The sequence below is a fragment of the Haliotis rubra genome, unplaced genomic scaffold (assembly GCF_003918875.1).
Source record: "Haliotis rubra isolate DU_JTF1 unplaced genomic scaffold, ASM391887v1 Scf283, whole genome shotgun sequence".
Taxonomy (NCBI): domain Eukaryota; kingdom Metazoa; phylum Mollusca; class Gastropoda; order Lepetellida; family Haliotidae; genus Haliotis; species Haliotis rubra.
Genome location: NW_025766925.1, coordinates 755112 through 769083, shown reverse-complemented (window position 1 = coordinate 769083; position 13972 = coordinate 755112). Strand labels below are relative to the sequence as shown.

At 38.2% G+C, this 13972-nt stretch overlaps 1 protein-coding gene across 1 annotated transcript in view; it reads left to right on the top strand.

Moving 5' to 3' along the window:
• The window catches only part of LOC124281353 (cAMP-regulated phosphoprotein 21-like), a 68691-nt gene that overhangs the window by 41787 nt on the left and 12932 nt on the right, over positions 1–13972 (top strand). The window contains exons 3-12 of the mRNA XM_046717388.1: positions 3923–4053; positions 4709–4813; positions 5696–5771; positions 6228–6372; positions 6731–6871; positions 9140–9239; positions 10613–10720; positions 12241–12281; positions 12467–12672; positions 13110–13260. Coding sequence (XP_046573344.1) covers positions 3923–4053; positions 4709–4813; positions 5696–5771; positions 6228–6372; positions 6731–6871; positions 9140–9239; positions 10613–10720; positions 12241–12281; positions 12467–12672; positions 13110–13260 — 1204 coding nt within the window. The remainder of the gene's footprint in view (positions 1–3922; positions 4054–4708; positions 4814–5695; positions 5772–6227; positions 6373–6730; positions 6872–9139; positions 9240–10612; positions 10721–12240; positions 12282–12466; positions 12673–13109; positions 13261–13972) is intronic.

The window sequence follows — 13972 nt, the reverse complement described above, 5'->3', positions numbered from 1 at the left end:
GTCTTCATAAATTGTATTGGCCATTTCCAAAACTTCTTTTATGGGCCTTTGAGATATAATTTCATATCATTAGACATGTAAGCCTTGAAGATATGGCATGATGTATAGCATCATATTTTAGGTTGGCCAATATTTGTCTTCTCCTGTATTCCTGCTATTACTTTTGTACAATGTATACTGTCTGTGTTGCTTCCTCTGTTTCTTTAACACCTTATTAGATTGAATTATTCTGTCAAATGTAAAGGGAGTTATTGATTCATAACATGATAAATGTTGATATGCGATAAACGCTATAAATATACACTTAGTATTGTGTCACACTCTCTTCTATTTCTTGTGGTATGTTCAGATTATATTCATTGGGAGTCACGGTTCTCAAATATATCAGGGCATCACAAATTTGAATTTGACAGTGCTTCAGATATCATTGATGCCATTGTGAGTATTTACTAATATCAAATTATTCTCATTGATATGTCAACTTTGCTAAGGGTATGCTGTATAATTGTATGCCTGAGGTCTTGTGTATTGGGTATTTTTAAACTAACTTAACAAGGAGTAGAATTTTTGTTATAAGTTCTATGTTCATGAATGCAAGTAAGGTGCTGTTTTGTCTGTCCCATATTTTTGCCTCTGGCAAGTTGGTACCCATTTGATATATTCCTCCTTATGGTGTTAGATGCAAAGTTTAGTGGCCCTTTTCCGTCAGATGTTGCACTATGAGAGAGGTAGTGCTTTTGTGCAATTTCACTTCAGAAAAGTTCATCTGAATGATGACTGCATTCGATCAGAAAAAGTTCAGGATTTACTTATTTTCTGCATTGGGTTACACTTAGTGTAGTTGTCCTATTGTGCCTTTGAAATGCTTAATACAGGGATGAGAATTTTCCGCGGATCCGTAGATTTGATTGCACTGGGGTCATTGGATCTGGCATGAGGACTTACGGCTCCCAACACCCCGGGCTCATTTCTTCTTTTTTTTCTCTCATACCCATTCTCATCCCTGTTAATATAAATTGGTCCACAAACAGGTCAAGGTTAATTTGGTAATGGTTATTTCTTTTGTTTATAATTTATGCAAATACAGATCTTGTCTGGAGCGATTATCTAACATTAACTTAATATCATTTAAAATATTAATTCTGTATTGGTTTTCTAAATTTGATAATTACAATATTTTGCAATATATAGCATCTTTATCTTCCTTCCAATATCTGTCCTGAACTAAACGGTTACACAGTTGCAACATAACCTTGTTGGTAGAAACAGTTTGTCCCACAAGCTGCATGGAACATACAGATGCGTACGTAAGAACAAGGTAACTTGATATGAATTGTATCATGATTGAAGTACTAGGATATGTCAAGTGGTGTACACCTGTATCAGTAAACGCTGATGATTTTTGCAAGGTTTGCAGTGGATCAATCTATTTTCAAGTCTAGAGGAATTCACATGACATTTGGTAAAATCATGTGGGGATCTGATCTGCAGATTGCATCTACCGAATGTTAGTTTGAGCAACCATGATTACTGCTTCTAATGCCTTGAAACTGTCATATGTTGTCCGAGAATGAGAAATGTGTTTGACTTGTTGTTAGTTGGTCTTGTACTATTGTTTGCCAATATTTTGTTTTGTGATTAAAATAGCAAAATTGGGGGATGCCTTCATGTCTGAATCATTAATTGGCATCATTGTCTCAAATGGTAAATTGTCAAACTGTTTTGTACATGAGAACTAACAAGTAACGTACCAAAGTAGCAAGTCCCAGTTTATTTTATCTGACAGTTACATGGAGATATTCAAATCTCTGCATATATGACGAATACTGACAGTTTAGAACTTTGTGTTAATGAGAATATTTAAATAATAATAATAATGATAATATTTATAACGCCCCTTTTCCAGGCTAGATATCGTGCTCAAAGCACACAATCTGATCATTATTACGCCGGATAAACCAAGCTGCCTGTTAGGCGCTAGAAGGTTAATAGTCTCACGACTTATTTCACCGGGTACCCATTTCCTGCTGGGTGAACAAACTCGCTTGCCTAAGGTGAGACCACATGTATCACATGTGCTTCGTTGTCGGGCAGGACTGAAGTCCTAGAAACTCTCAGGAGTTAAGCTGCCAACACGGTCACCCATCCAAGGGCCCAACGTTGCTTAAGTTCAACTGATTTTTGACCTGAGCGCTATGCACAGGACCACGTGTTGACTGAATTTTGTCTAAAAAATCACATTTCATTCAATATGTCACTTGTGTGAAATGGTTTTCCAACAGGAATATTATGAAGACATCAGGCAAACCTTGGCAATACCAGGTTGTGACAATACCAGGTTGTGACAATCATGACACATAGCTTACAATGCCAGAAAGAGTTTGTCCCTATAGCGGCCATGAATGGGCTACCATTTGCATGTGTACTGGTCTTTGCATCAATGTTTTTCACTTTAGTTAGTAAGAAAGTTTACGACAACAAAACATTCAGTCAGGCCAGGTAGATTTTCAGATATTCAAGCTTTTAAACTCAGTGTCACCAGAGGATTTTCCTTCATATCAGGTGAGGTAGCCTAGTGGTTAAAGCTTTCACTCATCACGCCAAATTCCCTGGTTTGATTTCCCACATAGGTACAATGTGTGAAGCCCATTTCTGGTGTCTGACCTGCTGTGATATTGCTGGAATATTTCTGATAGTGGTGTAAACCTAAACTCACACACTCACCCTCATATCAATCTGTTCATATGGACTGAAATATTGTCCACTTACAAGTGCTTTAATTGTGTTTCACATGTTCAGAGAAAGGTTTCATTCATATATTTTTCATATTATAAGTCTGGAAGAAATCATTTTTCTTGAGCAGAGTTATATGTTCACTACCTCTCAATCTGTCCTGTGTATCATCTAGTAATCTACACAATTCAGATTTACTTAATGTTTATGAACACATGTTGAACTGACTGAGAAAGAAGTGTCTTGCTCTAATAATGACATTGATATCGGGTATAACCATACAGCCGTTCCTATGTAAACTCCACAAACTGGGTCAGACTTAACAATCAGTTGACAGGTGTATATTTCTGTAAGAGTTGTTCATATTAATTCACACTCTGCAGGGTTTGTTTAGCTAGTATCCGCTGTAGCTGAAGATTGAGGGCAATGTTTGATGAAAATATTCTACCTATTGTGTGATGAAAACTCTTTTAATGAGCACCAACATCTGATAATACATACTTTTCACATGTTTATGAATCAATGTTTGGTCGACTTCTGTGTTATTGTGGACGTGTTGAAAACAAAGATAGACACCTTTGGAAATGTCCAGCTCATCTGCTGCTGATTTCAGACTAGTGCTTCATGTGAATAGCTGGATTTTAGGTGTAAACAACTGAAAATTGTTTTTTTCACTAACTCTCATGCTAACGCCAATTGGCCTTGTCTGTCTAGGGGAACATATGACGCCTGCTACTTTCGGTGATTTCATTACAATTTTGGCTTTAGTTTTTGTGAAAAAAATTAGACAAAATTGTTACTGGCATTTGAAACCTGTGGCACATATGCCATATTTTTACTGAACAGGGTCAGAAGTTAAGACTGACTGACCGAGTTTGGTTTTACGCCGCTTTTAGCAATATTCCAGCAACATCACGGCGGGGGACACCAGAAATGGGCTTCACACATTGTCAGAAATTAAGAGGTGTCTCTGAGGAATTATGTTTTTTTATTTGAAAGGATTTTTGGTCTCTGCATATTTTGGTGATAATAGTGATTATAAGATCCTTGATTGTTCCCCATACATCAAAACTTGGTTGTTGATAGGTTTTGATTCAAATATATGACATCAAAACAGAAAACAAAAAAATCCCCATTTAAAATATGGAACCTTGCCCTCATACTGAACTTGAAAAAAATGTACTTGCAGGTATTGAAACCCCTGTTGCCCAGTCAGCCACAGGTTCTCCAGATTCTGAGACTGGATATGAGACAGTCTCATCCCAAGATGGAAAGTCTGATATTCAAGAGCACCATCAGACAGTACGAACAAATTCACAGGTGATGCCAGCCATTTTGATGTAAAGATCATGCTATTAGAATGATTTCTTTTCATAGGATGATAATGTACTTGTGTTCCATGTTTTAACTTAATGAGATGTTTATAGTATAGTGTGAGTAACATGGTATTAGATTGTTGACAAGACTCTGTATGACACATGGTTTCAAGTAACATATGTAACAAAGTATTGGCTTCAACTTCTGGTGGGGTTATTGTTGATTCTCGTCTGTGGTATCGTTTACCATTTATGGTTCATGGGAATGTAATGAAATGAGGCAGAAACATCAAATTTGTATATTTCACAGTTTCCATGTTTAGATGAACTAGAACTAGTCATTCAGATTTCCTAAGTAGAAGATTGTCAACATCTGCAGTTGAGAGTTACCTCCTTTAATAAATTTATTAATATTCTGTAATAAACCAGCTCAACAAACTGAGATCTAGTAGCAATGGAAACTTCAAAAATGACCCAATACAGATTGGTAATTTCTCACCACAGTTTTTGTGGCCTTTTTGAAGTGTTTCATTTTGCATATACCAAATAAGGGGCAGCTGCAATTTTGTGTGATAAATGAAATTTATCTGATTGGGATGTCTGTTGGATATATGTTGTAGTTCCATGTGTTAACACAACAACAATGTGTTTCATTCCAGAGTAAAATGAAAACTTTACAACGAGCTGAGGCTTTATGTGATGACAGTCCTCCTCCTCCTGATGTGATGTACCCAATAGAACATCTGGAACCCAAGGAATCAAAGGTGTGTTGGTTAAAGCAAGAAATCTGATTGGAAACTTTAGACAGCAAATTATGTGTCTGATGTGAGGATTTCGACATTATTTTAAATCTAGTTGTCACTTCCTTGTGTCCAGAATGTGTAAGCTTCATAAGGTTAATGACGTTTAACCTTTTCTTTGAAAGAGACGAAAGGTCAGGTTAGCCTTAAGATGATGACGATGCTTCTTGTTTCAAATTATCCTCACGCCTCCAGTTTGTTGCCAGCACCATGCTTAGACTGCCCCCACAAATATTTTTGAGCAGTACAGATATAGGCTGAGATAATGGTCAAGAAGCCTTGAATGTTCAGTGAAAATGTAGGGAATTTCTTTTGATGCCTTGGACAATTCTTCTGTGGGTATTATTGAATGCAAGAGATCCAAGTATTTTCAGCATCCTGCTGGTCAATGGAGGTTTATAAGGACATTGAATCGGTCACTATGAGAATAGTGCAGGGATGTGTTGCCCTTTGAGAATACTGCCTAACTAAGTGCATTTATTGCTTGGTAACAGTTTATGTACACGTATAAAAATTCAGTGTGTGCAGTCTGCTTGAGTTAGTGAATGCTGTTAATGACACAGTCACCAGTATTACCTCTGTTTCACTATGTCCTGTAAGTAATCCACCTGAACAAGAACTGTCTACTTAGGTATAATAGGATCAGTTAGTAGACCCTGGTGATATTGCTATGATGCTCAAAACTCCCTGTAACCTGGTGACTTCTATTTACCCTCTTTTTCCGGAGAATGGCATTGATAGTTTTTCTTTCAGAATATGATGTGCTATGCCATACAGTCAAAAGCAATAATTGAAACTGTTTGAAAAGTCAGTTCTACTTACTGTCTGAATTGTTTCAACTTTCAGACAAAGAGTGAGAGAAGGTTAGAGAAAAGTGGATCTCAGAGCTCAGAGGCAGGAACCTCATCAAGTTTATCTAGAGGTAGGGGATGTTGAAATTATGCCAATATGTCTTTGACAGCAAGCACTTTAACACATAAAAACAGATTCAAGTCATATATATATATGTATATTGACAAGGAGATCAAAGTATGGCACTGGTCTGACTGTGTGACTATTGCAGGTGATCATAGCTGGTACATTGATGATCAACTTAGCTGTGATGTGGCTGTTTGGCTCTTATCACAGACTGACTGCCTGGATTGATTCTGGCAGTCATTAGGCCGTCTGCTCCAGATTCTGTATGCTGTTGAGGCTGAGATATTGCTGACAACACCCAATCACTTAGTGTTGGGCTTCAAATTGTTATGAAAAACAATATGACAGATCTGTGATGTCATAATGATGACCATCTACTGCAGTTTGTAAAGCCGGATGTCTGGACACATGTATGAATATTGATCGATGGTATTTCCACGCCTATCATGTTTTCTTGCAGAATCCAGTTTAGATACACAGTACAAAGACTCCACTGGGATTGATCTAGAAGAATTTATAAAAAGGACTTTAAATAAATCTGTGAAAGATAAGAAAATGATTTTACAGTTAGCTAGAGATCTCAAGAAATTTGTCAAAGAACCAAAGTAAGTATTGCTGTGTGTGCATGTGTGTGTGTGTGCGACTGCCTCTTTGTATATGAACCTGTGCGCATCTCAGCATGTGTCTGTGTGTCTGTGTGTGTGAGTTAACCGTAGCAATTATAACAAATCTTAACATGTGGGCAAGAATATTATTGGCAGTGCTTTGGGAGGTTTTCAGTGGCTGTAAATTGTACACGAAAAACCTCATAAATCTGAATGTGCCATTATCTATTGCTTCAGACAAAATGTCAGATAGATAATAATGAACTTCATTTAGGCACTGTGACTTTAAACATTTACTGTATAACCAACATTTTCCAATTAAAGTTTTGTGCTTATGTTCATGCAATCATTTCTGCAGACATCAGTTTCTCCAGTTTGCTGAGATGTCGTCGTATGATCGTATGCTGGTTCATCGAATTGCGGCGTTCTTCGGCCTGGACCACAATGTTGACCAGAGTGGCAAAGCTGTAATAGTCAGTAAAACCAAAATCACAAGGATGTAAGTATTGCATTTAATATTTATCTAATATATCTTTGGTACTTGTTTAAGTAGGTGCATATATACTCAGCAGCAAAAAAACCCGTCAGTACGAATTCAAAATTAGATAGGCACTGTAATCAAATCATTACAGAAATGGACATAATAAGCGGATCAAAAACATTTTTTGTGTACAATATCTTGACACATCAATGAATAACTCAACACAATTTCAAGACATTATGTGAACGTTTGCTGTCCATTCAGACTCTTGACTTCAGTGTCTAGTGTGACCACCACGAGCGGCAATAACTGCAGCACAGCGTCTATGCATGGAGTGCACCAATCGATTGATGAAGGCCATTGGCACCTGGAACCACACTCTGATAAAGGCCTGGCACAATATATTGGGTGTGTTTGGCCTTGGTATGACATTTTTCAGTCTACTCTGAATTTCATCCCAAAGATGTCCAACTGGGTTTAAACTAAGAACTAAGGGCTGGCCACTGCATAATGTTGACTCCGTTCTGCTGTAGGAAGTCCCGTGTAGCTCTGGCAGTATGGGCTCGGGCGTTATCATGCTGGAAAATGTTGTCCCGGTGACGTGCTAAATGTGGTATGACGTAGGGTCTGAGAGCTTGAGTCGATGTAGCGCACCGCTGTGATGCCGCCTCCTCTCCTTGAACCAAGGTTTTGGAACACCACAGGACCCACTCTCTGGTTCAGGCATATTCCACCCCATACCATGATGCTTGCACCTCCCCATGATTCTCCTTCCATAACACATTGGTCTGAGTAACGCTGGCCACATTCTCGCCATATTCTTGTTATGCCATCTGCAGTTGATACGCAGTACTGACTCTCATCTGTGAACAGAACAGTTCTCTATTGCCTGTATCGCCAGTTTTGGTGTTGTATGGCAAACTGTAGACGTTCATGCCAATGCTGAAGGGTGAGGATAGGTCCCACGGTAAGATCTACGGCAATTGAGGTTCCCGCTGTTAAGACGTCAGCGTACTGTATCAGTACTGATTGGTCTTCCGGGTGTTCCCACTGTCTGTCGTGCTTTTTCGGATGCCTGCATGAAGGGATTCTGAACATGCTGTGGCACAACATGGCAGTCTTGTCGTCTTGTGGTCACCCTTGGTCTGCTAATACGGAGGCTATCATTTGTGGTGTTGGTGACCCGGAAACGTTGCTGCATCCTGTAGATGGTCCGAACGTTGACCTGGAAGTGATTGGCAACGGCTTGTGCAGTGTGGCCAGCTTCAAGTCTTCCTAGTGCCTGGTTCCTCTCAGCTGTCGTGAGTTGCGGCATCCTGCTGACGTTGTTATATGAATGTTTCAACCAGGTTTGGGGTGCATTTTATAGGGCTGGTCCTTGTGAACAGCACGTGCAGCATGAGTTGCATGAAAAACATGGAGAACACCGTACCATCTCCGAGATCAGGTTGTGTTTTTGAAACCATTTCCTGGGTTCCATTCTGAGTTTGGGAAAGAATGTCTTTGTTCAGGTAAAGTTGGAGATGTCAAATATATACAATCAAAACATTAAATGAGTTTACAGTTGTCCGTTTATGCGAAGGAAAATTCCAAACTGACGTTTCTTTTGCTGCTTAGTATATTTGATTGTTTATATTATTGTAAACATTATTTGTCTTGAAGATGCACTTTCTTTGCAATGTTAAAGATTGTGTGCTATTCAGTTGTGTCTGCTTACGTTATATATTGTTACCAGATTATTAAGAAAACCTGCAGAATCTTTATCACAGTAATGATAAGGATATCGTTTGTTAAAAATTGGACTACAATCTCTGTCAGCATCAATATCCAGTAATGCAGAAGATGGTCAATCACAAATCAAGAGTGGTGTGTTTGATGTTGCACTTAAATTTGTTCATTGTAACAGTTTAGTATCTATGCGTTTAGTTTGTAAAGCTGTTTTTATACTTTTCTCATCTTTCTGGAGAATTATGATTGCACCTTCATTCTGGAGTTCTGTTGTTCTGAAACGTTCTGTCATTATTTTTGAATGGATTCGACTGGTGGCCTAGTGATTAATACATTTGTTTTGTCATGCTGAGGGCTTGGGATTGATTTCTGAAGTGGCCACCATGTCATTTGTCAAGGAGAACTTCAGAATATTTGGAATGTTCTTAAAAATTGTAATGATACATTCTCTTGCTTTGTTTGCTTTCCAAGTTTGAAGCATAAATCAAGCCAACCATCTTTGTCAGTTAATTATGTGATCACTTCTCCTGTTCTTAACATCTTTTTACTTATTTTCAGACCTGATTTTTGTTTTGAAGACCATATACAGAAGGGTGGGGATATGGGTACTAAAAAGAAAATATTACCTAGGAAAGCACCAAGTTTAGATGAAAAAGAAGTAAGTATTAGATTATGTGTTAGTAGTATTGTAGTCCTCTGATTTTACTTAGGCTAAACACTTGCAATGTTTTCAAACGAAACTGAAGTACTGTAAACGTACTTTTTTCGCTTGGTGCAAATTTTGCGGAATTGACAGTTTAGACTACATCGCACGGTCAATTATTCGCGCAATCAGTAATTGCCGGAACTGCCATCTGTCTCTTAGGCCGCCACTAATAGCAATGAAACAACCAGAGTGGCTTAACCTGTCAGGTGGCGTGTATTGCTTACTCACAGGAAATCCCTACCTGCACGATATATGCAGTAATACGTTTACTCGCGGAAGTATTAAGTACTTAGGAAGTGAGATATCGTGATGGTACTAGTATACTATATAAAGAGATGAAAAACACATCAGTCTTATGTTCCGAATTATGACGATCTGACGATGGCATTGCGAATGTGGTTAAAGAAAGCCCCTACCCCCAAGACACCTGGACTTCCAGACTTTGTGATTTCATTTCATGATATGCAGGAATAAATATAAATAAAATCTTAATGAATAAATAAAATACTGCTGTATTATTTCTTTCCGAGTCGTTTCATGGTAATCCGTTTTGTATCAAACTATCTGTCACTACGACTGGTCAAAATAGAACATGTGAGGACATGATTTGGGAAATCCATTACAGCGACAGTTAAGTGTGATTCTTTATGCTACTATCAGTCGTCATTTTAAGATTCCTGTAGATTTCTGTCTTCAAACTTGATGTGTTATGGTAACAACTCAGAGGCGAGCTGGGGGTAGAGTGAATGAATGAAAGGTTTATTCGCTGTGTATAAATTTTTGCGGTAAAATATTTTGCGCGAAAATAAAACCTGCGCGATATATAATACGTTTACAGTACTTGATGCCAAAATAGAAACAATATATATGTATAGACAAAATACATTTATTTCTCAGCCATGAAGGGATCATACCTTCATTTGAAATCTAGTGCATTTCTTTTGAGAAAGTTTTAACTAGGATGAATATGACAGATGTGAAATATGTAACTTCTTTGAGAGGCATATTAGATGTTTTGAAGATGAAGGAAAACCAAGTTCTATGGATAGTCAACTTCTTTATTGCAATGAATGCAACTATCGGTGCAACACTTGATATCATACATACACCGAAACGTTGTATTCATTGCAATAAAGAAGTTTACTATCCATAGAACTTGTATTGGTTTTCCTTCGTGAAATATGTAGTATTGTATTTTGTGATGTTTCTAGTGACATGTTTGCAATGCATACTGATATGTATTTAATTAGTTAAATATAAATTCATTATTTTTGTACTTCATTCCATTTGGCTTTTATACATTGTATGATCTTCATTTTTTTCAGAGTAAGGGTTTAGAAAAGCACTTATTTGGTAGTAACCGTGCCAAATCGCTGGAAGAAAGACAGAAGAGCTATGAAGAAGCCAAAGCTAGGATATTCAAGAATGGAGAGGTAGACTTTGTGTTCTGTGACTGAAGATAAAATATGAACTGCATTAGTAAATAAAAAAAAAATCTAAGGAATCCCTTGATGAATTTTTATATGAGGATTATGAAAAGGCTCATTGCTTAGTTTCAAACACTGCGAACATTATGTCACTCTGTAAAGCCACAGTTGGGAACAGTGGAATACATAGAAAAATACACAGTGCTTAATGTTCCATCGTTGGGGCATATGACTATACTTTGGAAGATTTATATTTATAGATTTTGGTGATATCTGTGTTAAAAATTCTAGTTATCACAAATAACGAATTGAATTCATGAAGGGATAGGGTTCAATTCACCGAATATGCACAGCCATGTGTGTAGTACACAACACCCATAGTTAAGTGACTCAATGTTTTGGAGGAAAAAAATCATCCCAAGTAAATCATGCGCAGACGAAAGACTATATTGTATACCTTCAGCGAATTCAGGTCATGTCAATACAAACCCAGTAAAGATACATAAAATATTAATATTTTGCACAGCACTTCGGTAAAGCTGATTAGATATTTTTTACATGTGAATTTTTTTTACTAGTCCTGTCAGGCGTTCCTGTGTTCAGCGATTACAAAATCTTTGATGGCATATTACAGTCAAATTGCAATGAGTAAGACTTTAAGCTGGTCAAAGTATGGCATCTATGATGAATGCACCCATTTTCTGTCAAATAAAGTCCATTTCAAGGCAAGGTAATTCCGATGTTCTGTGCACATGGTCCTGCCTGATCATAATGTAAAAACTATGAGAATTCATCATTGTGTATATGATGCACACCCTTTTCTACAGAGAAGTGCAAGTGCTCACTATGCACATGAAAATACAGTCAGTATAGGTCATGGAGGTGAGCGTGATCGTGGAAGTGTGTCAGCGTTTGTGATGTGTGGTGATACCTGTTCATTGACTGTATTGTGTAATTTTTAGCCTGTTCCTATTTAGCGCTCCCACCCGCAAATCACCCATTCCATCTACCATCTACAGGTATCCTAATCAGGGCCTTTTTAGATTTTATTTACCTCGGCACCTATGGGGCTAAATCGTTGAATACAGTATATGTTCAGATGGCGATGTGTTTTTCCTTCTTGATGAGTATACATGTACAAGTACCAATATCAACCAATGCTTGTCGAAAGAGGTGACTAACAAGATCGGGTGGTCAGCCTCTCTGACTTGGTTGACATCTGTCATTGTCTCCCAATTGCATAGATTGATCCTCATGATCACTCGATTATTTACGGACTGGAATGTAACTGCAATGTTGCTGAGGGCCTGGCTAAACAACAAACAAAACAAGTAGTGTCATGACAAATAGCCCACTTGTGACTTTCTCATTTACTCTTGACATTAAAATTCCTCACTTGTTCTCAGTAGTGACTCATTTTTGTTTTATCAACCTTATATATTGTTTTCTTTCTTTATTCTGTATTCAAATTGTTAACAGTGGATGTTTTCAATCAAGGACTTTAATGTTGTGTTTTCCTCCAACAGGGTGGTTCTGAAGATTACCTGTCTTGTGCTCCATTAGTGAGGTATGTGTCTCAGTCATGTGATATCTCTCCATTGCATCAGCTTGCATAGTGATCTTACGTACTTAAGTATCTCTTTTCAAATTTTACATTTTCACACTGCAAGATTTAAGATTTATTTCCAGTTATAACCAGAGATTTAGTTTAATTTAACAAGGAATTATGCAAGATGGTTTATGATATTTTAGTAATAGTCGATCGGGTAAATCCAGCCTTGTGAGCAGCAAGGAAGACCTTGGTTCACGTCAGCCAAGTACAGACTCCAGTGGGTATGGGTCATGTGAAAACACGGGTAAACAGTCTCGACTGAGCATACAGAAAGCCAACAGCTACGGGGGCATGCCAGGACATCCACTGGTGAAAAGCCATGGCTCATCAAGCTTCTCCAAAGCAGGTATAGTAAAACAGTAACCGCTTGTCATAGTAAAGGCATACAAATTCATGTTGATCATATCAGTTGCAAGGAGTGGTGTGATCCACCAGTTCATCATTGCCCTCATCATACATCAAGTTACAATACAAAAATCAATGTTTGACATACAGATTTGAAGTGATATATTCCATATCTGTTTTTTCTATATTTTTCAATGTTGTTATCAAATCAGGCCAGACAAACCAGTGACTGATGTGAGCAATCAACACAGTCACTGTGACGATCACTTGGTTTATATTTTAATTTTGACCTGTTCTTCACAAGAATCCCAACAGGGGATGTCTGTTCTTGAAGAAGAAAGATTTGATGTGTGCTATTTCAGTTTTTGTTGTAACCTCACTTTGTACTACCATGAACACCTCATATTGTTTTTGTTGAAAAATGTCCTCTCCAACCAGATTCAGTAAGCAGTGGCACATCGGGTAGCTTTGACTGCGGGTCTGGTCGTCCATACCCTGTGCCAACGTCCCCGCCAGGCAGCCAGTCGGATCACTCGCCCCTCTCCCCGCAGCAGTTCCACTGGCCCTGTACCATCACCGCACACCTCAGGTAAGGCAGCATTTTCTTTTTCAAATATATGCAACACCAAACACCTCAGGTGAGAAAACAGTTTGTTCACAACTAGGGTGAGGTAAGAGGCCCTTTTTTCACCATGTTTGGAATATTTTCTTATATGGCCTGTTATTGACTGAGATTGTTTGACCGAACAGTATTTTAATGGACTTGTGGCTAAAGTCACAGACTGTTGGAGTAACATGGTGGGACATTCTACAGGATCAGAGCCAGCTCAATTAGGAACAAGGACAAGAACAGATTTCGGATGATTTGAGGGTATCTAGCGTGAGGCTGAAAAGATCACCTTTAACTTGTACAAGCGAGAGGATTTTCTTGTGATACACCTTGATGTCATTCTGCAGTGTTATGGTGTGCCTGTGATGTTCACTCATCTGTCTCATATGTCACACCTGGGACCTACAAGATTCATGTGACTGTGTGAGGAATCTCCCAGCTGCTCACATCAGGACTTATAGCTTCAAGGACAAACCAGCATCAACGTGAAGTCCAAATTTCCTTCATGATGCCTAGTTAACAAGTCATCATTGTATATGGAGGACACCTATTTACTGAATTCATGTGATGAGGTTTTTAGGCAGTATTATAACATTTCTTGTTGCCTTCACCACCAACCAGGGTTAAGGCCATCATTATCTACACTCTTATATTCTCTACCATCAGCACGTGCTTGGGTTTAATACAAGAA